This window comes from Camelina sativa, chromosome 6, assembly GCF_030686135.1.
Source record: "Camelina sativa cultivar CO46 ecotype springtype chromosome 6, ASM3068613v1".
Taxonomy (NCBI): Eukaryota; Viridiplantae; Streptophyta; class Magnoliopsida; order Brassicales; family Brassicaceae; genus Camelina; species Camelina sativa.
In genome coordinates, this window is record NC_141885.1 from 22,656,067 (window position 1) to 22,682,169 (window position 26,103).

Sequence of the window (26,103 nt, forward strand, 5' to 3'; positions counted from 1 at the left end):
GGTTGCTACTGTTGTCTTTAAGGAAAAAAAAAATTAAGGGGAAAAAAACAAAGAGATGTGTAGGAATATTATTTGGCCACAAGTAACTTTATAACTTGTTTACAATTGTTATGTTAGGTGATTATAAAGTTTAAATCATCTGCATGTATCTTACCCGTTTGTTCAACTTTATAACTGACCAGAATGAACTTAACTCTATTTATAAAAACTTTTTCTGATATCATGGAGTTTAGAGATTGTTTCATATATATATAGGGAGGCTCTATGAATAAAATATTACTATTCCACTTGGACTTAGGAAAAGATTATTCCTAACTGGATTAGGATTTACGAATCAGGGTAATCCTTTATAAAAGAAGTTATTCACGTCTTAGAAAGATATAGCAAAAACGAACGAAAATACCAAACCCTAAGATCAAGAAGTGATTGGTTATGCATGTGACCAACAAAAATCTTTTTAACTGCAGAAGAAACGAAGACTCGTGCTACATATCCGAGAGATAACTTTCGCAATTGAAGTAAGTAATACACAACCTCAACTTGTTCTATAGTTCGTCGATATGTATTTAGTATCTACACTAGTCCAAAAAGAAAAAAAAAATTCTGATTCATATTTAATTCTTACAAAGTCCACCTTCCATTTATTACCAAACCTTCCACTTCCATGCCTTTATTTATTTTCCTTTTGTGCTTTTTCAAGTTTTCAACTCTCTATACAACTGTTTCATAAGTTTGGAAAAAGAAGAGAGTCATCATCATTAATGGATAATACTTTCAACAGAATACTTCCCTTCCTCGAAACTCAGATCATGTCACAATATCGTCTGATATCTTACATCTCTCATTTAAATTAACAGCAACCAAATCTCAGACGACGATGGAAAGCTCAATTGGGTTCATGACAGTCTTTGCTGTCTCCGGAAGCGTGGTGCTCCTTGCTGCTCAGCTTCACAAGCGTCTCCTCTCTGATTACATGGGCAAGCTCGAACCTCAACATCCTAGTAAGGAAAGCAAGAAAAAGAAGAAGAAAGTGAGTTTTGCAGAAGATATGGTGGAACCATCAGGGAACAACGAAGAGTATCGCCGGAGTTTTCGCAAATCAAAGTTGGAGGATCATGAAAGCAGAATAAGCAGGAATCCCATAAAAGAGTCAAGTTCTATAACAAGTCAACATTCAACACACTAGTTTTTTCTTTCTAATTTGGTATTCATTCTATAGTCGCTACATACCCCATTCAATGTCAACTTGTCAATGGACGTAGATGTGTTGTTAATGTTCTGAATTCGTATCGACTAGCGTATTAATTGGTACCAGCCAGGCAACCAAATATGCAACATTTAGCCAAAAGTTCAAAGTGCACAACAACCAGTTTTGTTTTCTCGGGGAAAACACAATATGGGCCTTCTGGAAAAGCCCAATCGTATTTGGGACTTTCACAAAATCAGTCTTACCCGTGCCATTTATTTGTTTGTCGTTTTCTTTTTCCTATTACAAGTTTTCTTATGATTTAGTATAATTTTTGGATCGAACTCTAAAACCTTTAGAGTCGGTTCAAACTAACATTTAACAACTTCATAGTTTTAATTTGGACGGTAACACAAGTACACAACAAACGATGTTAATATAAATCATTAGATTACAAATTTTAGTTGATGAATTTTTTTTGTCGATCAGTCATTACTACTACAAATAATGCCACACCTAACATTTACCATTGAGTTTCCTCGATCTTTGTTTTCGTTCACCATTGATTTCGCCTTTATCAACCTAAACTATATATACATAAGTACATAACACTACAGTATATTGTAAGGTATGTAATGTGTATATACATAAGTACATATATAAGTATATAACACAATAAATGGATATTCTAGTTAGGTAGCGGATTATTAATCATTGTGTAAACTAACTACAACATACAAATATAAATACGTAGTTTCACATCATATTATTGTCCTATCATTCTTTAAATTTGCAAGAATCGAATCAATGGTAAATTAATTGAAGGATTCTCTCTTTAATAACGTCATATTACAAGATCTTCGTAATATCTCGAATGGTCATACATCTCGCATCTACTCGAAAAGTTTATGTACAATGCATTCTTTTGTCAATTATTGTTCTTTTCTCTAATATAAAAATCCCTTAAAATCAATTGACTTTTTTTTTTCTAAAACAATGTATCTCTCCCCTCCTGTTCTCCAATTGGTCTTTATAAAACAAAAAAACATATATTGACACCTAATACAATCTAAAGCAAAAATGATTAGAAGAAGAAAAAAAAAAACTTAATAGTGAAGAATTCGGTTCATGTTACGGGTGAGGAGCTCTTTGGTCAAATTTAATATCAAGAAAATGAATCAAAAAGCTGTTTTTTTTTTCTTTTTTCGTATTGTTAATTGAAGATTTGTGTGTCCTCTATAATGTTGGTGGGACTGACTCGGAACGGAGCTTCGAATCAAAGAAGGAGCAAAACCAACTACCAAAGACAGTGTCGGTTCGAAGGCGATGGCAAATCTACCGGCAGGAGAAACGTCGCCGTTTCTGATCATTTATTAACAGCGAAAACGAGATTTCAAATCAATCATACGTTACGACTTTGTCCCTCGCTTTTCCACCACACGTACGCTAAAAGCAAACCCTACTCTCTTAATCTTTTTTCAAGGATTTGCGTTAAAAAAAGTAAAAAAAAACTATATATGATCTTCACATTTCCATGAGACTTGAGAGCACCTATTATGTTACATCTGTCTCACAAAACTTATTACTTAACCATGTTCATTTATTGATCACGTAGATTCTCCATCTCGAGATGTATTTTATTCATTACCACGACATATTTATGTACATAATATATATATAGGAGTAAATTTATTTTTATGTTGTATGCATTGGTCTCAAGTCTTATAAACAAAGATTCTTTATTATTAAAATGACACAATGTTAGATTAAAAGTTTAAATCGAAACATTTGGACCAAAGACATCTTACCTTCCTTCATAATTTTTTTTTTTTTTTAGTTGGAGGACTTGTACATAGTACAAATGTATTTCCTGCTATACGAGACACGTACTAATTCTATAAATTAAGTTAGTTTCTAAATTTCATTTTGTAAACACTATCATAAATGCTAATCCATCCATCGGTAATTGAATATCTTACACTGCAGTACGTACTATAAAAACATAATATATTTAATTTTGAAAATATGTTACGTTCGTTAAAATATAATTAAAATAATTGATATGACTACGTATATATCACTAATACACTTAGTTTTTTGGTTGTAATTCATCAAAAGAAAAATTCTACATTTAAAAGTGTTTTGACCAAAACAATTAAAGAATGGATGGCTTTAAAAGAAAGGACTTTTAGTGTGGCGATAGCAGAACAAATCATAGAAAACAAGTTTTGAGATGATTTTCATAATAGCTTAGCTATTCGATAAAATCTTGTAAGCTTTTGGAGTAATGAATGATGAGGAAAAAAATCCACAAAATCAAAAGAGCACGTGGAAACCTAGAGACGATGACGCCATGCATGAGAGTTACAAGTAATTATATATTACCAATCGATAAATCTTTCAAATTATACTAAGTAGACTACAATTTTGTTGTCCAACAAAAAAAAAAAAAAAAAGACTGCACAATTCTTTGGTTTTGGAATAGTGAACCGACGGTCAAATAATGATCGGATCCACGTACAGTAGTGGCCGAGAGCCTTTAAAAAAGTATTTTTTTTAGATTATTATTTTTGCTAACAAACCACCAAACGTTTTTGTGTCTATGGTTTGTAAGACCTAAAAAAGTCTCACGAACTCTACGAAAGCGCTGTACGTATTAATGACGCATAACTTACTAATTAACATAATAAAAAAGTCGAGGTGCATATCATATTTAAACGTGACAATATATATTGCCACATAGTTAATTAACCAATGTCAATAGTACACATTGGTGATTCGCAGCTAAATATTAGTTTTACCATTGTTGTTTGAGACGTACGTCATAGATTTGCAGCCAAAACAATCTGATTTGTTCTTTATTTTTGGAAATACAAAGATGGAAAGTGTTTACTTCAAGTGAAGTTCAGATATGGACCGAGTCAGAATACGACACGAGGCTCCAAGACAGAGACCAAAGTGCTGAGTTGTTTCAACAGAAGCAAGTAGGAACCTTTTGTCTGAGAGAGAGACTCCGAGTTAGGCGTCAGCTGACACGACCATACTACCTTTGCTTCTCAAGTAGACCCAACTTTTTTTTTGTACCCTCACCAAAAAATATTAAAACAAAGCCAAATAAAAAGCCACCCACCCAAAAAAATAAAATTTTTAATGAAAGAAAGAAGAAACTTCACATCAGCATCAGAATCTCTCTCCTTCTCTCTCTCCTTCTTCACGAGCAAAAACACCAAACCCAATTCTTCTTTCTTCATTTTGCCGACACTTCTTTCTTCTCTCTCTCTCTCTATCTCTCTCCACCGTCATGGATTCCTCCTATGGCGTCAAAAAGCTCCTTCTCCTCCTCCTCTTAGCCGTCTCCATTGCCTCCGCATTACCCGATAACAAACCCGTATCAGGTCAAATAAACTCAAACTCAGTCCTCGTTGCTCTTCTTGACTCTCACTACACAGAGCTAGCGGAATTAGTCGAAAAAGCCCTCCTTCTCCAAACCCTCGAAGAAGCAGTAGGCAAACACAACATCACAATCTTCGCACCACGCAACGACGCCTTGGAACGGAACCTAGACCCACTCTTCAAATCTTTCTTGCTCGAACCAAGAAATCTCAAATCTTTACAGTCTTTATTAATGTTCCACATTCTCCCTAAACGAATCACTTCTCCTCAATGGCCTTCTCTCTCTCACCACCACCGTACTCTCTCCAACGACCATCTCCACCTCACCGTCGATGTCAACACTTTAAAAGTCGACTCGGCAGAGCTCGTCCGTCCTGATGACGTCATCAGACCCGATGGTATCATCCACGGTATCGAACGTCTTCTCATCCCTCGCTCTGTTCAAGAAGATTTCAACCGCCGTCGTAGTCTCCGCTCAATCTCCGCCGTCATACCAGAAGGAGCTCCTGAGGTTGACCCAAGAACCCACCGTCTCAAGAAACCAGCCCCCGCCGTCCCAGCCGGAGCTCCTCCGGTTCTTCCAATCTACGACGCTATGTCACCAGGCCCTTCCCTAGCTCCGGCTCCAGCTCCCGGACCCGGTGGTCCACGTGGACACTTCAACGGCGAGGCTCAAGTCAAAGATTTCATCCACACTCTCTTGCATTACGGTGGATACAACGAGATGGCTGACATACTCGTCAATTTAACTTCTTTAGCAACAGAGATGGGTCGACTCGTGTCAGAAGGCTACGTTTTAACCGTTCTTGCTCCTAACGACGAAGCCATGGCTAAGCTCACAACCGACCAGCTAAGCGAGCCAGGTGCTCCTGAACAGATTATGTATTACCACATCATACCTGAGTATCAAACAGAGGAGAGTATGTACAACGCTGTTCGGAGATTTGGGAAAGTGAAGTACGACTCTTTGAGATTCCCACATAAAGTGTTGGCTCAAGAAGCTGATGGATCTGTCAAATTCGGACACGGTGAAGGCTCTGCTTACTTGTTCGATCCTGATATTTACACCGACGGTCGGATTTCGGTTCAGGGTATCGACGGAGTCTTGTTTCCCGCGGAGGAAACTCCGGCGACGGAGATTAAACCCGCTGCTCCGGTCGTTAAAAAAGTTGCTAAATCAAGAAGAGGTAATAATATAATTTTACATTATTTACTCTTTTGTTACGATTATTTGTTGATTATAACTTTTTCGGTCCATAAATATTTGATTTTGACATCTACACCCAAAATGCGTCATTGTTTTGTGTCATCCAAAAATTTCTTATTCAAAACATTACTAACTATACTAAACTTTTTTTTGTTTGGAATGAAACATTAACCATATAAGAGTAGCAGCCATCGTCGTTTAATGGTAGTAGAAGTAAGTGAACATGTGGAATTTGGAATAAAGTAGACACTTGTAAGAGAATGAAGACAAAAAAAACTCTCTTAACAATTTTTTTCCTTTTTTTTTTTTTTTTTTTTTTTAATTTATTCCGACATACTTTTTTATTCTATAACCCACCGACGAATAATCATTAAAATTAAGGGAAACACAATGTTTTTATTTTATTTTTATGTATTCTTAAAGACAAGCTGTGTGAGTGAGACACATTGGTCGTTAACGACAGCTTGTCTAAATTTTCACTAAACCCCAAACCAAATCCTTTTTTTTTTTTCTCTTTGTCTTTTGGTATTTTGGGGTTGTTTATAATCATATATATTCATTGCTCTTAATGATTTGTAAATGTTACTGATGGTAATTTATATGCAGGTAAATTGATGGAGGTAGCTTGTAGAATGATGGGTTCACGGTTTATTCCGTGTCAGTAATTTTACAGAAAAAATATCCGAGCTTCCCACAATTTCTTCATTCTGTAAACATCTGAAGAAAAAAAGAAAAAAAAAAAGAGAAAGGGTCGAATATGTAAATGATGTGATTTTTGGGGTTCGTTGCGATTTGCATGTTCTATTTGTAATTTTTTTTATCATTAAAAATATATATATAAATACGTAGATTTTGATGAAGTCTGTTACTATTTGGGTTGAGTAAAAAAAATGTCATAGGAGTTAGAGATCAATATATATGTAATACTACAAGCAAAAGTTTATACAAACTATGGGAATAATAAAAGGAAGGATCCATTTGTGTGCCTATTTTGATTCTCTATTCCATTTCTCTCTTATCAGTCCAACGCATAATTGTCATCATTTTTGTATGATAAAAATTGTCTGTCAAATATTTTCTTTCATATATAAAAATGTGTGATTGGACATGGTAGTTACAAGGTACATGTAATGTATCAATCAACATATCTATGATATTATTTAATATTATACATCTATACACCTGGTCCCGAAGTCAGCGTATTAGTTTATAGTTTATGCAATACCCAAAACAATACTCCTTTTTGTGTGTCACCAAAATATATATACCTTACACAGTAATAAATTGGTTATACAGCAAAATCACATGATAAACTAGGATTACAACACTTAACTCTATGTTGAACTATTTGCTTTTATAAAGTTATAAGAAAAAATAAAGAAGAAGTTTCCTACTCCTCTACTAGTATATGTTTTACAGCCAGATAATGAGAAAATCACAGCCTAGAACACGAATCTTTAAATGTTACTATTAAGACGGTGAGAAGGTATTAGGAGTAGTAGTAAGTGGGCACTGGCCACGAGGGCAGGTGAGCTGTGTGGGGGGCTTTTGTCCTCTTGTTATCAAAGCCTCATTCTCTCTTATTAGTCTTTTGCTAATTAATACTATCACTAGAAATTATTTCTGTAGGAATTTTACAAACATAATAATAATGCAATATCGAAAACCACAAGACCATTTGTAAAAAACATTATTAACCTCGTATCGTTTCGTTTTCACAGATTCATAAACTAGTCTACCTATATAACAATGTAAGTACTAAGAAATCACTTTAACATTAGGATCTTGTATGGTTATGGTCTGTGAAGAATCAAAATCTTAGGAGTCAGTACTAGTACTAATTCATGTTCTTTTTTCATTTTTTGTTGGGGTTCAGATTTAAGTTTGTTAAATGTAGTTCATAGATTTAAAGCATAGTCTCATATCCACCACAAACATGTTCCGAATACGGAATAGCCCACAAGGATATTACAATCTGACCTTAGTAAATATCAGACCCCACAAGCCTATCCTTTGACATTTCTATTTGCACAACTCACCACTGTTCTTCTCTTCAAATACACACATATCATCCTCATAATAGATATGTATTACATTTTTGAGTGTAACACATTAGAGACCCATCTTAAGAAGCAATTGAGGCTTTTAATTTCCCAAAAAAAAAGAAAAAAAAAACTGAACGAATGAAGTAAACTTTTAAAGTAAGAAAAAAACTCGAGGCAACAACTCTATTCACATTAATGCTTTAAGAAAAAGAAGAAGCAGACATTAGATATCTCTGCCAAACGCTCTCTTTGCTTCACTGATCAACCTCCCACTGCAACCTCGCTTCCCATTATCTCGGCCTTCACTTGGACGTTGTTGGAGTTCGGTTTCTTCTCTTCTGGTTCTGCAGCCACAGCAGTAGCTTTCTCTTCATCTCCTCTCTTCTCTGCTTCTTCTTTCTTCCCTTCCTTTTTCTTTTCTTTAGCCTTCACTGACTTCTCTTGAGTTACAAGCTTCGGCTGAGATTTTGTTATGGGTTTCTTCAGTGTAGATGATGATGATGATGAGTCTTTTGGTTTTGTCACACGAGGAGCAGCTTCAACTCCTGTTGCATCGCTGCTACTCTTCCTGCGTCCTAGCTTAGGAGATTTAGGACGAGTAGTTGGTATCTGCAACAATTCATAGCCAACACATCCATATAAGAAAAACAGTTACAGGACAAGTTTGATCACACATAGGAAAGAGCAAAGAAGCAAACCTTCTTCAATTCAACCTTAGGTGGAGGTTCTTTGTAGAAACTAGGCATAGGACCAGCCTTGAATGTCAAACTCTTCCTCAACCTCTTGATCTCTTCTTCCTGACTCTCCTACACAAACACAATCCATTTGACAAAAAAAAAATGAAAATGTCAGTAAAAAAAAAACAAACAGTTTCTTCTATAATACAAGAGTCCTCAAAAGTTAACCTGTGATTTCGCCTGCAAATTAGTCTTCTCAACTTCCTTTGCTTGGATCTTCTCTTCTAGTTTCATATAAAACTGAAAGATAAACCAGAAAAAGTCAGGACAGAACTAAAAAAACCTGAAAATGAAAGTTGTAAGCAAAGAGAATGAGCATAAGAAGTAACCTCCTTCCGTTTCTCAGCCCGTTCCTCCAACCTGAACGAGAATCCAGATGCCGACCCAACGCTACTTCTCCGCCCACGAGGTGTAGAAGTTCTGTTAAGACATCCAAACATTATATATAGAGATACATATGTCATTAATGAACAAGGGAACAACACGAAGAAAGTGCATACGAAGTGGTAGTTGAACGGGTGTCATCATCATCCTTGCTTGTCATTTCAGCTTTCGGAGATTTGGATACTTTCTCAGCAACCCTGTAAAATTAATAGATGCATACAACATTTACATATGTTTTACTTACTTCCTCAAATGTACTGCTGCCCCATTCCTACATTTTGAAACTAATGGAAACATGTATGATAAAACAAGATAAAGAACAAACTTACACATCAGTGGTTGTTCTGGCTTCCTCATTGTCCTTGCCTACTGTTTCAACATTAATGGATTTAGAACCTTCATCTCCCAATCTGCAGCGGGAGAACAGTTTAGTTGCCTATTCAGATCATCACTTTCAGACAGTAGCTTAGGTGGCTTATATCATTCCACAATTACGTATTTTATATAAGCACTTACTTGGAAGTAGGGCTTTGAGCTGCAACCTTAGAGATGGATTTCACAGGCTGACACAGCACAGAAAAAAAGTTAATAAATTAAGAACATGAAAACTTCAAACAACTAACAAGACAGATTGCGTTTTTCAAACAATTACCATAGTTTGCTTTTTGAGAGGAGCAGATACTAAACTGGTGCGCTTAGTGGAAACATTGCTGCTTGAAGATGGAGTGGCCTTTGGTTTGGATCCACTTGCAACGACGGGTTTAAGACTAGGCTTTAATGTTGTTGCATCAATGCTCTTTCTAGTGATATCAGCATGAGGTCCTTTAGTTGGAAATGAAGAACTCTGAGAAAGGAATCTGGGGCTCCGAGAAAAGGTCCCTGACTTTCTCTTAACAGTTTTGTTATCCTTAGCTGTTTTACTCTTCACTGAAGTAGCAGGCTCAGGGAGATCAGCTTCCTGCAGCGAATGAGAGAATGTTAGACTAACAAAGCACAGTTCAAAACATGAGTCAAGTCTTGTAAGAATACTTATACCTTAACCATCTTAGAAGCTTCATCTTTTGGAACATTCTCATTGACATTATCAGTTGTCACAGTAGATAAGTCAAGACTCTCAGGTCTGTTCATATCATTGGAATTATCAACATGAACATTCTCTTCTCCTTTCTTTGATTCCGCACCAACACTCAAGTCCTCAGACGCCATTCAGTTCAAAAACTTCCAAATCCACAACAAAGATGATGAAATATTCGAACTCAAAGCGCAGATCCAAATCCCTTAAATCAAACTAAAGATGGAACTTCTTGTCTTGAGTAGCCACCCATTGTTCCATCTAAGGACTAAACACTGTAACGTATCAATGCCTCAGTCAAGAATCACTGAAAAATCAAAAAAAACTTTTGTACCAATCAAAGTCTCATTCTTTTGCATACACTTTGATGATTGATTAAAAGCATACTACATATAACACCTAATCTAAAATCTTATTTTCAGAGGTACAATCACATAATCACACCCATTATCATGGATGATCACCCAAGTTCATTAAAAAAAAAAAAAAAAAAAACAGACCAAACCCATCAAACGTTAAAACCAAAAGCTTTGATTTTTTTGAAAAAGAGATTGAACCAAAACCAAAAGTTCACCCTATGTATTCGAGACAGAGCTAAAAAGAAACCCACGAGTGTAGTAAATCAAAAAGTCTGAAACAAGAAGAAGAGAAGAAGATTCACACAAAAGTTGTATAACTAAGACGAAAAAAAAGTGAATGAAATAAAAGTACCTTATCAGTGGATGGATTAAGAAAGACAAAGCGTATATCCTACTAAAAAGACGCTTCGGGTATGGCTTGAAAGCAAGAAACACACTTGGCAAAGGAGAAAGAGAGAAGAAAAAGCGAAGAAGAAGAAGAGATGTATGATGATGATGATGTATCTCTTTCTCTCTGTCTGTGTGTGTGTGGGAATGAGCAAAAGATGGGGGCTTTTTCAACGTCAAAGGAGAGATGATGTAGACAAAAACGATGAGCAAATTACGGAAACGCCCCTCTCTTTTTTTTTCTTTTTTGTTAGGTCTTTTTGACTCTCTCACTAAATGTCTAAATCCCATTAATTTAATTATAATTATAAGACAGCTAATTAGTAGATTTGCTTTTCTCCCTATAATCAAAATCACAGATTCTCAATAACACTTTTTGATAACTTTCCCTTTGGTTAGGTTGCTAAATGTATATGTTGCAATCAAATAAAGGGGGTCAATAATTATGGTCAAAGTGTGAGGCAGGGGTAGAATGGTAATTAGACAGCAAATGATTGAGGAAGAAGAGTGTTGAAGAACGTGGGGGGGGGGGAGAGAAGAAGACGAGACGACCCTCTCTCTCTCACATCGTCTCCGTTACAGCGAAACCCTCTCCACGACATACCCGCCGTTTATAGACCCCACTACTTCCGTCCGTTATTGCTGACGTGTCACGACCGTTCCACATGATTCGTTTTTTTTTTTTGTTTGGGGGTCCGCCAGCCGCGTGTGAGCTGTCGTCTCGACCATTTCCACGTAAGATTTAGTGTCTGAATGAATCCTCCACCGTCAGATTCTTGTTTTGTACCCAAAGATTTTTAATTTTTATGCTATTCATCTCCCAAAAATAGCACCCCGGACCAGAGTGTTTCATTTCATATGTGTTAATAATATTTACTAAACATGTAGCCAATCAAATCATTCAGGAATCAGGTTTCCTCCAAAATATCTTCAAATTGCACCTTCGTTACATTAGTAGTGTCTCCTTTATCCCTTTCTACTACAACTTCTTCTATATACAACAAAACACATCTTTCATTTTCCTCTAACCTTTTTATAAAAACATAATTAACAACTACACATCCTTTTTTTCTCTTCTTTTCCGTCTTCTCCCATCCTTCTAGCCTCTTTTGTGTCTCTCTTCTCCTTTGCTTCTGCCTCTTCCTTGCAGCCCTTTTGTAGTTTCCGACAATCTAATGTAAAAAATTTATAAAGATTACATATTGTAATTGTATACACTGTAGATATATATTATCATTAGGAGACATGTATAAACCTGAAGAATATGAAAAAACAAAAGAGTGATAAAAGCATCACGTTTTACTTACATTCGTCATCATCAGTTTTGAGTACTCGTTACACTTCTTTAGACGACAGTATCTTTCACGCCAACTTGACTACACTTTTTCTGATGAATGGTCCTTTGCTTCTTCGTCATGTGATTGTTTCAGTCTTACAATCGCCCTTATGAATTCCTCGTAGTCCACGGTGTCTTCCAAGTCTACATCCGTCTAAAAGAAAGATCCCAATATGTAAGATTATACGATGAAACAAACTTATACTCACTGAATCTTATATATATTGAGACAGTACTAGTGTCTGCTAGCTTACTGGCATTTGCATAAGACTATTGATGTCAGAGTTGTCAAAATTTGTGTTAAATCTTTCCAGACAGCTTTTGAGTTCTCTGTAGGTTACTCGCCCGCTCTTCTCACTGTCTATAGTCTTGAATCTTTCTCTAAGCTCGTGAATCTCTTCTTCGGAAAGTCTTTCTGCAATCACCTGTCAAGTGAAACACTAACAATTCAGAGATTCTCTCATCAAAACCATCTAAGGAACAAAAATAAAAAGCTTTTTTTTGTATAAGGTACCCTTAAAGCCATCTTCTTGAGTTTGTCTGTTGCTGAAAACTTCCTCAAGCGACTCAACACAGTTGTGTCTAGTGGTGTATCTGGTGCAGTTCCTTCATCCCTAATCCATGGATGGCCTGATAAAAAAAAAAACAAGATTCAGTTCCATATCTGCTCAAGTTATGGAGTTTAATGATTCTATAGGGACTTACACAAGACTTGTTGAGCAGTGAGTCTTTTTTTGGGGTTTCTTTCAAGCATCTTTCTAATCAAATCTTTTGCGCTATCAGAAACTTGTGGCCAAGGTTCTGATGACAAATCAAGCTCACCCTCCAGAACCTCATTGAAGATTTCTTCTTCCGTTTCTGCTTGAAGCAACAAACATACATGTGAACACCTCCAAAAACACACACACATATAGTTTTTGATCAAAGTAGAAAGCAATCTTACCTCCCCAAAACGGAGCTGAACCAGACAGCAGCACGTAAATCATCACACCCGCGCTCCATATATCTGCTTCTGGACCGTAATCTTTGTTCAGAACTTCAGGTGCAATGTAGTATGGACTCCCAACAACATCCGTAAAGTTTTCTCCTTTAAACAACAATAGAAATCTCAGAAAAACATCTATTTTGTTATATGAGAAGATAACAAAATCTCTGTTCTGTAAGAAACATACCAGGCTTGAGGAACATGGATAACCCGAAATCAATTGCCTTAAGAGGCGAATCCTCGTGATCATTGACAAAGAGAAAGTTCTCAGGTTTAAGATCTCTGTGCATCACACCTAAAGAATGACAAGTCTGAACCACACCAAGTATGACTTTAGCCAAATGAGCAGCTTTCCTCTCAGAGTAATGCCCTCTCTCCACTATCCTATCAAACAGCTCACCTCCTCTGCACAGTTCCATCACCATGTGAACAGCCACAGCGTCCTCATAAGCTCCTTTGATAGAGATCACATTTGGTTGCCCCAAGAGATGTTTCATAATCTCAATCTCTCTTCTCACATCCTCCACGTCTTCTTCGTTCTCTAGCTTCCTCTTCGGGATAGACTTGCACGCGTATTCTTTCCCTGTTCCTTTCTCCACGCAGACGAAAGTCGTCCCAAATTGCCCGTGCCCTAACTTGCTCCCCAAGTTATAGTATTCCTTCAAATGCCCTGTTTTGGTGTTCAACACTGAATCTGCTTGCAACCCTGCACTCATCAGTCTCCTGACGTTTTGAGCTTTTCTTTTGCTGTTAGCACACGCGATCCCAACCGCTCGCTTCTTGTGCTCTTCTTCACTGCACTTCCTTGTCGTTTCACTCATCCTTCCTTCTTGTTCCTGACTCGTTTGCTTCAGCGCATCAGGTTTGGCCTTCTCCTCGAGTAGTTTAGGGTCTCCATGAGTGTCATTTAGCTTAGGTTTATTATCATCCTTGTACATAAGCATTGGCTGAGGAGGCTTGTCTTGGAGCTGTGGCTTCAAGGGATTATCCATGATGAGATCCGTGGGACGAACCCATGAATTCGATTTCGTATCAACACAATTGCTGACCATATGAACACATATATTCCCCATTTCTAAAACTCTAAATCCCAAGATCAACTTTACGCTATACAATATAGTCTACAAAAGAAACGCAAATAAAAAGATAAAGATTAAAGAAACTCCCTTTTTCTTCCTTTTCACGCAAGGGAGAAAACCCTAAATCTGATCTCATAGAGACAAAGATCTCTCCTGTCTAACACCATAACCACTTCCATGAAGAAACACAGATATAAATCTCCCAAATTTGAATTCTGATCTAAGGGAGAAAGATCTCGAGGTCGGCTCAATAATTTAATCAAAACTACCACAAGATCCTACGAATCATTTCACACAATACACAAACGAAGACGAAGAACAAATATAAGAATAATGAAATGGGAATTGAGAAGGAATATGATTTTGACGAAAACGAATTGGGTCTCACGTCGTGACTGATTTTTTTTTTGGGGGATTTATTAGGGTTTTTAGCTTTTCTTAATTAAATTAACTTTATTTGATTCTCTCCTCTAACCAAAATCTAACATATGACTCTGTGTGAGGCTGTGTTAATAGATTATTTAGTGTCTGTGTGAATACATTCGTTAACAGTTCGGTCCTTTGAAATTTCCGAAGGTGTTAAGAAATATATCTTCAAACTAAATGGAAGACCGAAATAAATGTTTCATTCTAAATGACTCCATGCCACAAAAATGGTAACCAATCTTTCAGAAAACGTAAGGTTAGATTTCATATCTTTAATTCCACTCCATATATTTGACCTTTATGTACGAATTTATAGGCAAGATCTAATATATATAAATGTAAGATAACTTTTTGAGACAAAAGTGACAAGTTAAATATATTGGTTGGTATGATTAAAAAAAAGACAAACATAACACCAAGATAAGTAATATAGTATGATAGATAAAAAAAACGTGCAAGCCGCTAAGGCGCTAAACATTAGACCACAATCCCCCATACGCTTCTTAGAAAGTCACACATTAAATTTTAAAGATTATACACGCCAAAGATAGATGAATGAAGAAGAAGCTGACGACCTTTTTTCTCAAACGTCCTTGGCCAAGCCCGAGAGATCAATCTCGCCAGAGGAGTGTGACCGTTTAGGGGCATTATGGTCACTGCGGTGCTCCTCTATCTTGGGATGGTTTTCAATGGGTATCCCTCTCCTGGTGCTTGGGTTATTATGGTCTCCCATGATATCAAATAAGCTGCTTGACATCTCTTCAGCCGCTTCAAAGAAACTCTTCATTCCGCTAAAGAAATGGCGTTTGATGGCGTCAACATCGCTGCGGAGTCCAGGGAAGTGAAGTGGATTTTTTTCCTCAAACAGATTCGGAAGAGCTGATCTCCCCACCATCTGGTCTGTCACATCCTCTTCTGTGTGCTCTGTGTTGGATTGAACGACTTCAGAGGGCCTAAAATACAAAAACCAGTGCAAAATCAATTAAGTGATCATAACTCATAAAGGAGTGAAAGGTACAAACAAAGGTTTGAACATGTATGTGACTAGGCAAATCTCAAACTCAGAGTGAAAGGTACAAACAAAGGCTTGAACATTTATGTGACTAGGCAAATCTCAAACTCAGACCTAAAAAAGAGACATGAAAGCACCATTTCAAAGTGACCAGAAGATAAGCTCAAATCAGAGGCAGAACGCCTATAAAAAAAAAAAAAAAAAACACAAAATGTAGCCATTCCAAAGCATAAACGCAACCATATGCTAGTTAATCCCAATCCCAGCCTTTGTAATTGTAAAATAAGAGAGAATCAATCTTGAAACTATACATACCTATTAGCTTGAACTTCAAAGTTCGAATTCAGAGCCCATAAATCAACCAACACACTCACTCATCCTGAATAAACAACTTAGACCTAATTTGATATTTATTACATTAGATACGATTAACTACTTAGTCCAATAAATCAAACATCATAGCTTACGACTCTGTCACTCTAATCCCTAAAAAGGTTCAATTCCGAAGAGCGAGAAAAAGATGCGAAAGACTCACTTGCCAAGGCAGTGGCGAAGAACCTCCTCGGTTTTATCGCATTTCCTGACGAACTTCCCGGGTTCGACCTCCTCCGTCTTGCACTGCGATCTTACAACCGTGGTGGTGGAGCAATTGTCATCGGCGGCGGTGGAATCTCCGAGCGGTTGATCGGTGAGATCTTTGCCGGCTTTAGCTGCGGACGAATCGTCGACCCATACCCAACCCATAGCTGATGATTTCGCGGTGAGATTCTTCTTTGTGTGTATGGATTTTTCCTCAAGCAAAACTCGAAGCTTCCGATTGTGTTTTTATAGTCTCTCCTTTTTTTTTTTTTTTTTTTTTTGTTCGTGAAACCGACTTACCGGTGAACCAGAGGTAAGAGTCGGCGTACATCCTAACCAAATCAAACCAAACTAGAATTGTCAAATTTATCAATCTGAACCGGAAACCGACTTGAGCATATATTTTTGTTTTTCTTTTAGACATTGCTTAGTAGATTTTAGTAGAATTGCAACTAAAATTTTGTGTATTTCTCGAATTGATTATTGACTAACTAGTAACTAGTACAGCTCAAGTATTTCTGATTTTTTTTTTCTAATATATATGGTAATCAATTTTATGGCTTTTGGGAATTGTTCTATTTTTCATATATTAACTATTTATTAAAAAATATATAATAGTCAAATTGCTATTTTTTAAAATTGAAGTACATTTAAATTTTTATCCTAATGTTTGTGAAGAATATTATACACTAAACGGCGGTATAATGTTTCTTTATCCTGAAGTTTATTTCTCTTGATCAACGTCTTTATATCTTTTTTTTTTAACGTCCTCAAAGAAGAGTCTATCTCATATTACGTACGGTTATCAAATAAGACAGATATGTACACTGTTAAGTATCTGCGTAGTGCTTATGTTTTTGATTATGTATTTTAAATACGGACAAACAAGATTGCTAAATTATATTGAGAAAATATATTGTCAGACTGATGATCAAACGCCTAATTGATTCGACTAGCTCCATTTATAAGTTTCAACTTGTTCTCGACTCCCTCTTTTTCTTTGACTTCTCAAATATTTAAATGATCAATACAAACCAAAAGAAATATATTTCAAGCCTCGCTCTCGACTATATTCAAGACGACTTTTTTTTTCTTTCTTGGTACGTATGTAGTAGAAATTAACTCGTTCACATTGCTAAAAGAAAAAAACTAACCTAACAAATTTGCGAACTTTTACCCTTAATTCCGTTTTTCTTACGAATCTTCGGCTTCAATGAATTTATATATATATACAATACATGATCGATCGACGATCAGTTAGTGACCAAAAAAATTTTAAAAACTTTACAAGGAATTATATGAAGAACTGAAAGAGAGCTTAAGCCGGAGATATATTAGTCAGGGTTACGATATTAAGAATCTTTTTGGTTATAAAATAAACAAATAATTAGAGCATCCTTGTGGCGGCGACGGAGGAGGCTAAGGGGACAACCTCTGCGAGGGGAGTGGAAAGAGGAGTCGGAAGCGGCGAAGTCCGACAAACGGGACACGTGGGATTGAGCCTAAGCCAAGTGTCAATACATTTTAGGTGGAAGAGATGGTTGCAATCTGGTAGCTGCCGCAGAAGATGTTTTCCCTTGTAGTCTCCTAAACAAATGGCACAACACGAGGCCGTTGTCGAGCCTTTCGCTTCCGAGTACAGGATCTTCGGGTAGCTCTGAATAGTGTCCTCATCAAGACCAGGTACGACGTCTATGATGACATGGTGGTGATGGTGATGGATACGTGTTGAATCTTGATTGGTTCGTGAAGGTGAAGAAGAAAGCTGGTTACGTGTGCAATAGTAAGAGGTGAGGGTGATGGTGGTGATGAGGAGGAGCACTCCTATGGAGACTCCGATTCCGTATCTGAATCCTCCTATGTTGTCTGGACCGAGGAGCCCGTTATAGTCAGGCATCCCCGGAGGTGGCGGTGGCGGTGGTTGGAAGGTGTTCATGGCTGCTGCGGCTTGATGGTTTTGTTTAATTGGTTTTGGAGGAAGAAGAGAAATAATGGAGAGGTTTGGTCAGCCAATTTGATATAAGACAATGTAAACTGAAGCATCTTGGGGTTATCAAAAGTCAACGGTGAGAGAGAGACAAAGGGAGGAAATGCATGTGAATGAGGATAAGAAAGCTCTTTGTCAAAGCAAGAATGGTGTGACTTGTGGTTATTAAATAATCCATGTATCAAAAACTTGCTAAAATTTGTATTAGTAAATTGTATAACACATATATTGATTCATTAATTGTTGTTTTGCTACTATATATGATTAAAAGCTCCTAGATTCACTCATATAATTTGAATTAGCATGGTTGGTTGGTTGCACGAGATTTGGTTTTGTTCATTTGTGTGTGGCCAATAAAACCGATAGATAGTTAGTCATCATCAATCTATATATAACCGTACGTTAAGATTAAATACAAAAATATATCACATGGTGTAAAGACTCTGAAACCTTTACATATTGACAAGTAATGAATTAAGATTTGATTTAGGAATGTAAGGATGGGTCAGTGGGTAAGATCACAGAAGTTTTACGCTGATTTAGTTTGAAGTCAACGTCTTCGTCGCTACGCATATTATTAATCTTGTTGTTTATGTACGTCTGATTATCATCTTTATTTAGGATTATTTAAGTCCAATCACTTACTTTGTCACCTAAGCAACGTTTAGTTTCATTCATTTGTTTTCTAAGTCGCGTATTTATTTTATTTTAACATTAGTTTCTCCAGATTCAAAAACTTTGAAACTTTATGAACTTTTCAAATGGACGGAAGACTTGTCTCATGGATCAAGACCATGAATCGAGTTTACTTACCATCTACAAAAAAAATCAATATAGTTCTTTTTGCCCATTGATTATGCTAACATCTAATTTCACTTGGTGGTCGCAATTACATTGGTCTCCAAGATTAATATAGATTTCGACTTATGATCTACTATACCCTGATATTCAAAACAGAAATATTATTTGTGTATTAGATTGCAACTAGCTAAAATCAAAGATAAACTATACATATTAACTTCCTTTTTAAACTTAACGGCCAAAAACAAGAAATCTTTGATAATGGAAAACAATCTGTTGGACAGTTGTTTGTAATGATGAATAATGCGTCATTGCATGCTTGCATGATGTTTATTTTAATGTATACTATGATAAGAATATTGTAAAATACATGTCCCGAATACAGACAAAACGTATAATATACTTTTATGTTTGTATAATATCCAGATTCATTTGGTGAAGAATGAATGCAATCCGTGACTTCTAAAGATTTTTATAATTAACAACCATTCAAATTAACAATGTTAAATTTAATTGACAACTGTTGCAGCCAATTTTGTGTTGGAGAGTTGCTTGCTTGATTCCCTCTTCCAATATTTTTTTCTTCTTTTTGTGGGTAATCAATAATTTATGGGCCTTTTACGACCATATTTGTTTGGACTGGATACTACAACATAAGCAATTAGGCATGAAAATCTGATGAGGTAACAAGGAAACAAAGAAAACACTTGGTTACATAGATTTATATGCTTGATTTTGAGTGTCAATGTCACAAATAGCAAACGAAGAGAGTAGTTTAATAATTAGAAAGAAGTGGCAGTGTTGTTATTAAGAAGCAATGGTAAAAGCTATTGGAGATGATTACAAAACATGTCTTTTGGCTGATGTTTTTTTCTAATGCTTAACAAGTGGCAGTGTTTTTTTTGTTTTCTTCTTCTATGAGATGATTACAAAACAGTCATTCACTTGTTTGTTTACTTTGAAACTACAATTAGGTTTAAAATTGGGTAACTCCTATGTATATCTTGTACAGTGTGTGACACTCGATGACTCAACTCATTACCATAAAAAAAAAAAAAAAAAATCAACAAGCGAATTTTTTTGTCAGTGCGATTGCAAATTATAAAAAAAAGAAAAGAAAATATATTTCACAGTTAGGAATTAGGAATTGATTACGAACGAATGCAACAAGTAGCGTCGCTCTCCTCTTGTATCTCCACGCTTCGCTTCCTTCTTCCTTATTCTTCTTCTTCTAAACTCTCTCCGCTTCGTCCTCTCTTCCATATCGCCGCCATGCCTCCTTACGGTCCTAATTCTCAAGGTGGTCGTCGAGGCGGAGGTTCCTCCTCCGGTCGCGGTGCTGGTCGTCGTGGTGGTGGACGCGGTGGCGGCGGCGGTCGTGGCGGTGGTGGTGGCGGTCGTGGGGAACAGCGATGGTGGGATCCGGTGTGGAGAGCTGAGCGTCTGCGCCAGCAACAAGTTGAGGTATTATGGTCGGATACATTCTTCGTATTCACTTCTCGATTTTAGCTCCTCGCTTGTTTCTTCCACTAGTGGAGAATCACAGATTGAGTTAGGTTTAGTTGAAGAGATGATTAATCTTTGATTAGGAGGCCTTAATTGGGATCAATTTATTTTTTGCAGATGGAAGTTTTTGATGAGAATGAATGGTGGAACAAGATTGAGCAATGGAAAACAGGAGGAGAACAAGAGATGCTAATTAAGCGTAATTTTAGCCGGGGAGATCAGCAAACACTTTCTGATATGGCTTATCAGTTTGGTCTTTACTTGTAAGTCTATCTTCTTTACAACTTCCTTTTTTTATAAGTTATATCTTGTTTCTGTGATGGTTGAGATGTTATATTTTACATGATTTGGCTGTTGTGTAACATATGCTGTCTACAAACTTATCTATAACCCATGCGTTTGTTTGTCAAAAAGTGATTGTTTAGTTTTTTTCGTGGTGAGAATATGTCATGGATTTGTTATTCTGTTTTGGAAAGGAAGCCATGCATACAATAAAGGGAAGGCTCTTGTAGTCAGCAAAGTTCCTTTACCAGATTATCGGGCTGATCTTGATGATCGGCATGGATCCACTCAGAAAGAGGTAGTACAAATGTGACTATTACGAAAATTTTATACTTATGTGGTGGCTGCTGGAACGCTTGCTTATATACTCGTTTCTTGTAGATTACAATGTCCACAGAGACGGAGAGAAAACTTGGAAGTCTTTTGAAAACAACACAAGAATCAGGGTCTTCAAGTTCCTCTACTTCAGCTGTTCAAGATCAACAGGACCGTTCAGCAACTCTTGGCTTGAAAAGACCTGATTCTGCTTCCAAATTGCCCGATTCTCTTGAGAAAGAAAAATTCAGTGCTGTACTCAAGGAAAGGCAGGAAAAGCTTAAGGTACATATATGGCGAAAGTAAACTGTATACATTATGGTATATGTAGAATTTGGACATAACGTCAATTTATAACGGTTTCAACACAGGCAACTGAGAGTGTAAAAGCACTTCAAGCTTTCAGAGACAAGCTACCTGCTTTTAGAATGAAAGAGGGGTTTCTTAATTCTGTTTTAGAAAATCAGGTAATCTTTTCTTCTGTGTTCCATCGGCTATTTTCTCCTTCTCAAATAGTATTGTCAAGCTGTCTACTTGAGCAGTGTTGATCTTTTGAACTAATTTCTGTGCCCTGTGTTTATTTTCCAGGTATTGGTAGTTTCAGGAGAGACCGGGTGTGGTAAAACAACACAACTTCCTCAATTTATATTGGAGGAAGAAATATCATCCCTAAGAGGTGCTGATTGCAACATAATTTGTACACAACCTCGACGTATTTCTGCCATATCGGTTGCTTCGCGTATATCTGCTGAAAGGGGTGAACCCATTGGTGAATCTGTGGGTTATCAGATTCGTCTAGAATCAAAGCGTTCTGATCAAACACGATTGCTATTTTGCACTACTGGTGTCTTACTCCGGCGGCTGGTAAGATAAAACTATTCTACTACTCATCCACTCATCACATTTAGTTGAACTATGATATTGTATACTTTGTAAATTTGACATGATGATGTGTCGAATCAATTTCTGAAATGCAGATTGAGGATCCTAATCTAACTAATGTAAGCCATTTGCTTGTGGATGAGATTCACGAGAGAGGCATGAATGAGGATTTCCTACTAATCATACTACGTGATCTCCTTCCTCGACGCCCAGATTTGCGTCTTATTTTGATGAGTGCTACGATAAACGCTGACATGTTCTCAACATATTTCGGGAACGCTCCAACGATGCATATCCCGGTATGACTAGTCATATAGCCAGTGTCTTGTTTATGATCTGATACCTGGGACTAATCTCTTTCTAACTTTTTTCCAGGGCTTCACATTCCCTGTGGCAGAGTTATTCCTAGAAGATGTGCTGGAGAAAAGTCGCTATAGTATTAAGTCGTCTGATTCAGGGAATTATCAAGGCAATTCGAGAGGTAGGAGAAGAGACTCAGAATCTAAGAAAGATGACCTGACTACTCTGTTTGAGGTATTACTATGCTTCCCAATGTTATCTGAGCCAAAAGCATAGGGTTTCATTTGGGAATATAGATTCATTGCATTCTGTTCATTAGTCTGATTAAACTAGCCTTAAGAATTGTTTTTCTTTTGACATCACGCAAATGTAGACATTTTGGTCTCCATGTACTCAAGACCAAAATGCTAATAGTTTATGTTTGTAGGTTCAGTGAATAAAAGTGGCTCTATAGTAGTTAAAAGAACAGCAACAAGCTTGAACTTTCACACTTTTTTCATCTTCAAATGCTTAAGCAGACATGAATATGTTTTACTTTGAATGCCTTACCAAGTGGTATTTTTTTTTTTTTTAGGATATTGATATCAATGTTCACTATAAAAGTTATAGCTCAGCCACAAGACTTTCTCTCGAAGCATGGTCTGGTGCACAGATTGATGTGGATCTGGTATGAGTTTTGCTCTATTCTCTTGGTAACCTCCTGCTGATTTCTTAGCTAAGAAATCAGCAGGAAGTTCATCATATTTTGTTGGAGATTCTCGTTATGAACTGACGTGGAAATTATGTTGTAGGTGGAGGCTACACTTGAACATATTTGCCGTCATGAAGGTGGTGGGGCGATTCTTGTCTTCCTCACTGGCTGGGATGAGATTTCGAAACTGCTTGAGAAAATCAACGGGAACAGACTGCTTGGAGATTCTAGCAAGTTCTTAATTCTTCCTCTGCATGGTTCAATGCCGACGGTTAATCAACGTGAAATTTTTGACCGGCCACCTCCTAATAAGCGGTTAGCCACATGAGCTATTGATTCTCCTTTTATCTGTATGCTTTGTAACAACTTTTTGAGCGTATGATCTGCTTTTGCAGGAAAATAGTTTTGGCTACAAACATTGCCGAGAGTAGTATTACAATTGATGATGTTGTATATGTTGTGGATTGCGGTAAAGCAAAGGAAACTAGCTATGATGCTTTGAACAAGGTGGCATGCCTCTTGCCATCATGGATTTCAAAGGCTTCAGCACACCAGGTATTCAGTTAACCATCAAATCGTCCATTATTGATCTATGTACTGCGCCCAATCCATAGATATGTATGTAAGATCTTAAAACCCGCGCTTTTCTCTGGGGCTTTTGGTACAAATGCAGAGACGAGGTCGTGCTGGACGTGTCCAAGCTGGAGTTTGCTACAGGTTGTATCCAAAAGTCATCTATGATTCTTTCCCACAGTATCAGTTACCAGAAATCATACGGACTCCACTGCAAGAGTTATGCCTGCATATCAAAAGTTTGCAGGTTGGATCCATAGGATCATTCTTGGCCAAGGCATTGCAGCCACCAGATGCACTTGCTGTTGAGAATGCTATTGAACTTCTCAAAACAATTGGGGCTTTAGACGACATTGAAGATCTTACACCCCTTGGTGAGCAGCAATTCATTGGACTTTATTACTGCACACTTTAATGTAATAGTTGTTAATATATGTTATACTCAAAACCATTTATGTTACAGGTCGGCATCTTTGCACTCTACCCGTAGATCCAAATATAGGAAAGATGCTTCTGATTGGAGCTATCTTCCAGTGCGTCAATCCTGCTTTGACAATTGCCGCTGCGCTGGCATATCGTAGCCCATTTGTCTTACCGTTAAATAGGAAAGAAGAAGCTGATGATGCTAAAAGATATTTTGCTGGTGATTCCTGTAGGTATGACTTAGAGACAAATTACTTTATTTTTCATCCACGTAGTCAGTCAGGTCCCTGTGTTCTGCTTCTTACAGAAAAGATTGCATTTCTGTGTTGTGCAGTGATCACATTGCCCTTCTTAAGGCATATGAAGGATATCGGGATGCAAAGCGTGGTGGAAACGAAAAAGATTTTTGTTGGCAAAACTTTCTTTCCCCAGTAACTCTAAGGATGATGGAGGATATGAGAAACCAGTTTCTTGATCTTTTATCAGATATAGGTTTCGTAGACAAATCAAGGCCAAGTGTAAGCGTCAAGAACCAGTCCTAATAATGCAATTATATTGTGGAACTCTGATAGAATCTAAAATTACTGACTTTTCACATGCACATGGTGCTTTTCAGGCATACAACCAATACAGCCAAGACATGGAGATGGTAAGCGCGGTTTTGTGTGCGGGGCTGTACCCAAATGTTGTGCAATGCAAAAGAAGAGGGAAGCGCACTGCATTCTACACTAAAGAGTTGGGTAAAGTTGATATTCATCCTGGATCTGTCAACGCAAGAGTAAATCTCTTCTCGTTGCCGTATTTGGTCTACAGCGAAAAGGTGAAGACGACAAGTGTATATATCCGAGACTCAACAAACATATCAGATTATGCACTCCTTATGTTTGGTGGCAATCTTATCCCAAGCAAAACCGGGGAAGGTATAGAGATGTTGGGTGGGTATCTCCATTTCTCTGCCTCAAAGAACGTCTTGGAACTGATACAGGTAAAGTTGTATTATCTCTGTCAAATCTCTTTTGTTCTTCATGTGTTTCTGTGATGTGAAGAGGATTTACATGATTGTGCAGAGATTGCGGGGAGAGGTGGACAAGCTGCTGAATAAGAAGATAGAGGATCCGAGTTTGGACATAACTGTGGAGGGAAAAGGAGTGGTTTCAGCTGTGGTGGAGTTGTTGCGTAGCCGAAACATCAGGTATTAAACAAAATACTTATGAGTCTTACCTTATTGTAGGAAGGAATAAAAACTTTGATTATTTGAAAACAAGGTCAATTGTTGGGACTCAGCTTAAATTTTAAAAGATTATACAAGTTGTAATTTAGAGCTGTTGATTAGTGAGGATTTACAATAAATAGTTGTGCCTTAGTTGTTTCGGCTAGGCCGAGTTTTGTAGTGTCATTTCATTTCCCATTTTTGCTATCTTTATTTGTGGTTAAAAATTTTATGTTGAAAAGAAAATGAACATGTTATTGCTTCGTAAGCAATGTGTCTCGTCTCATCCAATGGCTGGTAGAGGTCGAGTTTCGACTTGAGCGTTATTAGCGTATAGTTTCAAATGTCATATGAATGAGAAGTAAGCAGTAATACTCATGTCATCTGATCCTTATTGTCTTCTACCAGACCTTTGGCCATGAATTGATCTTAGGGAGTCGCTGAAAACTAGAAGTTATTGGCACATTTGAGAGTTGAATGAACTCTGGTTTACATTTGAGACTTGATCCTAGAAATTGAAAATTTTAACTACAATAAGAAAGACCTGCCAATTAAAATAAATCCAAGCTGTATGAGTATGAAAATAAATATCATTTTCATGACGCTTACCATGCATGATCCATTCGTTCCGATTTCTAAATCATATGTCGAACTAATGTGTGTCATAGTCGAACTCTAGACCATTGGTTCTACTCTGACTTTCTTCTTTATCTCTTTGTTATTTGGACTGGATCCACTCATTTTCGCAGGCCCGATCTCATTCTTGTCTTATCCTTTTATTTTGTCTAGGTTATTTCGTTTCGTTTTCGCAAGAATCGAATTCACTTTAAACTTGCTTAAAACTTTAATATGTGGTCAGAAACTTATGTTAGACACAGACATGCTTTGAGTTTTATCTGCGAAGTATTGATTGGTTTATAATTAACGTACACGATAGTTTTAGTAA

At 37.0% G+C, this 26,103-nt stretch overlaps 7 protein-coding genes across 13 annotated transcripts; 3 read left to right on the forward strand and 4 right to left on the reverse strand.

Moving 5' to 3' along the window:
• The first annotated feature begins 725 nt into the window (after positions 1–725).
• LOC109133423 (uncharacterized) lies at positions 726–1,314 on the forward strand. Its single transcript, XM_019246530.2, has one exon. The coding sequence runs from the start codon at positions 878–880 to the stop codon at positions 1,184–1,186; it is 309 nt and encodes a 102-aa protein (XP_019102075.1). The 5' UTR covers positions 726–877; the 3' UTR covers positions 1,187–1,314.
• Positions 1,315–4,008: 2,694 nt separating this feature from the next.
• Positions 4,009–6,775, forward strand: LOC104792361 (fasciclin-like arabinogalactan protein 16). Its single transcript, XM_010518491.3, has 2 exons — positions 4,009–5,766; positions 6,393–6,775. The coding sequence occupies exons 1-2, from the start codon at positions 4,488–4,490 to the stop codon at positions 6,449–6,451; spliced, it is 1,338 nt and encodes a 445-aa protein (XP_010516793.1). The 5' UTR covers positions 4,009–4,487; the 3' UTR covers positions 6,452–6,775.
• Positions 6,776–7,811: 1,036 nt separating this feature from the next.
• LOC104792362 (protein WVD2-like 4) lies at positions 7,812–11,350 on the reverse strand. Of its 4 annotated transcripts, none has more exons than XM_010518492.2 (10): positions 10,736–11,350; positions 9,988–10,331; positions 9,605–9,910; positions 9,469–9,515; positions 9,282–9,362; positions 9,069–9,149; positions 8,898–8,988; positions 8,737–8,808; positions 8,530–8,637; positions 7,812–8,440 (listed from the first exon to the last, which is right to left on the reverse strand). In XM_010518492.2, exons 2-10 carry the CDS (start codon positions 10,156–10,158, stop codon positions 8,093–8,095), a joined length of 1,305 nt encoding a protein of 434 aa, XP_010516794.2. In that variant the 5' UTR covers positions 10,159–10,331; positions 10,736–11,350; the 3' UTR covers positions 7,812–8,092. The 4 variants fall into 4 exon arrangements, with proteins under 4 accessions (XP_010516794.2, XP_010516796.2, XP_010516795.2 ...); XM_010518494.3 differs by having other exon boundaries at positions 9,988–10,292; positions 10,736–11,048; XM_010518493.3 differs by having other exon boundaries at positions 9,988–10,299; positions 10,736–10,936.
• A 267-nt stretch (positions 11,351–11,617) lies between these two features.
• On the reverse strand, positions 11,618–14,730 carry LOC104699258 (calcium-dependent protein kinase 25). The gene is made up of 7 exons (XM_010414589.3): positions 13,279–14,730; positions 13,050–13,193; positions 12,812–12,964; positions 12,621–12,736; positions 12,361–12,531; positions 12,078–12,260; positions 11,618–11,942 (listed from the first exon to the last, which is right to left on the reverse strand). Exons 1-6 carry the CDS (start codon positions 14,162–14,164, stop codon positions 12,147–12,149), a joined length of 1,584 nt encoding a protein of 527 aa, XP_010412891.2. The 5' UTR covers positions 14,165–14,730; the 3' UTR covers positions 11,618–11,942; positions 12,078–12,146.
• Positions 14,731–14,944: 214 nt separating this feature from the next.
• LOC104792364 (fra a 1-associated protein) lies at positions 14,945–16,530 on the reverse strand. The gene is made up of 2 exons (XM_010518495.3): positions 16,144–16,530; positions 14,945–15,549 (listed from the first exon to the last, which is right to left on the reverse strand). The coding sequence occupies exons 1-2, from the start codon at positions 16,350–16,352 to the stop codon at positions 15,180–15,182; spliced, it is 579 nt and encodes a 192-aa protein (XP_010516797.1). The 5' UTR covers positions 16,353–16,530; the 3' UTR covers positions 14,945–15,179.
• Positions 16,531–17,375: 845 nt separating this feature from the next.
• On the reverse strand, positions 17,376–18,316 carry LOC104792365 (RING-H2 finger protein ATL70). Its single transcript, XM_087454495.1, has one exon. The coding sequence runs from the start codon at positions 18,121–18,123 to the stop codon at positions 17,575–17,577; it is 549 nt and encodes a 182-aa protein (XP_087310621.1). The 5' UTR covers positions 18,124–18,316; the 3' UTR covers positions 17,376–17,574.
• A 1,619-nt stretch (positions 18,317–19,935) lies between these two features.
• LOC147942922 (DExH-box ATP-dependent RNA helicase DExH1) lies at positions 19,936–25,297 on the forward strand. Of its 4 annotated transcripts, none has more exons than XM_087454496.1 (16): positions 19,936–20,439; positions 20,599–20,744; positions 20,962–21,061; positions 21,145–21,363; positions 21,450–21,545; positions 21,667–21,942; positions 22,056–22,259; positions 22,336–22,494; positions 22,835–22,927; positions 23,052–23,266; positions 23,347–23,506; positions 23,625–23,898; positions 23,988–24,180; positions 24,282–24,465; positions 24,564–24,932; positions 25,015–25,297. In XM_087454496.1, the coding sequence occupies exons 1-16, from the start codon at positions 20,137–20,139 to the stop codon at positions 25,144–25,146; spliced, it is 3,123 nt and encodes a 1,040-aa protein (XP_087310622.1). In that variant the 5' UTR covers positions 19,936–20,136; the 3' UTR covers positions 25,147–25,297. The 4 variants fall into 4 exon arrangements, 2 of the variants coding, with proteins under 2 accessions (XP_087310622.1, XP_087310623.1); XR_015559795.1 differs by having other exon boundaries at positions 20,003–20,439; positions 20,958–21,061; positions 23,988–24,176; XR_015559794.1 differs by having other exon boundaries at positions 20,003–20,439; positions 23,988–24,176.
• Positions 25,298–26,103: the final 806 nt, after the last annotated feature.

Bases quoted from the DNA above. Each gene is read 5' to 3' on its own strand.
- LOC109133423 (XM_019246530.2), top strand. From the start codon at position 878: ATGGAAAGCTCAATTGGGTTCATGACAGTCTTTGCTGTCTCCGGAAGC.
- LOC104792361 (XM_010518491.3), top strand. From the start codon at position 4,488: ATGGATTCCTCCTATGGCGTCAAAAAGCTCCTTCTCCTCCTCCTCTTA. The intron at 5,767-6,392 runs GTAATAATATAA...ATTTATATGCAG, and splicing joins AGTTGCTAAATCAAGAAGAG to GTAAATTGATGGAGGTAGCT.
- LOC104792362 (XM_010518492.2), bottom strand. From the start codon at position 10,158: ATGGCGTCTGAGGACTTGAGTGTTGGTGCGGAATCAAAGAAAGGAGAA. The intron at 9,363-9,468 runs GTAAGTGCTTAT...CTCCCGCTGCAG, and splicing joins GCTCAAAGCCCTACTTCCAA to ATTGGGAGATGAAGGTTCTA. The intron at 8,989-9,068 runs GTATGCACTTTC...ATGTCTTAACAG, and splicing joins ACCCGTTCAACTACCACTTC to AACTTCTACACCTCGTGGGC.
- LOC104699258 (XM_010414589.3), bottom strand. From the start codon at position 14,164: ATGGGGAATATATGTGTTCATATGGTCAGCAATTGTGTTGATACGAAA. The intron at 12,965-13,049 runs GTAAGATTGCTT...TGCTTCAAGCAG, and splicing joins TTCAGCTCCGTTTTGGGGAG to AAACGGAAGAAGAAATCTTC. The intron at 12,532-12,620 runs GTACCTTATACA...TTCACTTGACAG, and splicing joins TCAAGAAGATGGCTTTAAGG to GTGATTGCAGAAAGACTTTC.
- LOC104792364 (XM_010518495.3), bottom strand. From the start codon at position 16,352: ATGGGTTGGGTATGGGTCGACGATTCGTCCGCAGCTAAAGCCGGCAAA. The intron at 15,550-16,143 runs GTGAGTCTTTCG...TTTGTATTTTAG, and splicing joins CTTCGCCACTGCCTTGGCAA to GCCCTCTGAAGTCGTTCAAT.
- LOC104792365 (XM_087454495.1), bottom strand. From the start codon at position 18,123: ATGAACACCTTCCAACCACCGCCACCGCCACCTCCGGGGATGCCTGAC.
- LOC147942922 (XM_087454496.1), top strand. From the start codon at position 20,137: ATGCAACAAGTAGCGTCGCTCTCCTCTTGTATCTCCACGCTTCGCTTC. The intron at 24,466-24,563 runs GTAAGCGTCAAG...GGTGCTTTTCAG, and splicing joins TAGACAAATCAAGGCCAAGT to GCATACAACCAATACAGCCA. The intron at 24,933-25,014 runs GTAAAGTTGTAT...ATGATTGTGCAG, and splicing joins ACGTCTTGGAACTGATACAG to AGATTGCGGGGAGAGGTGGA.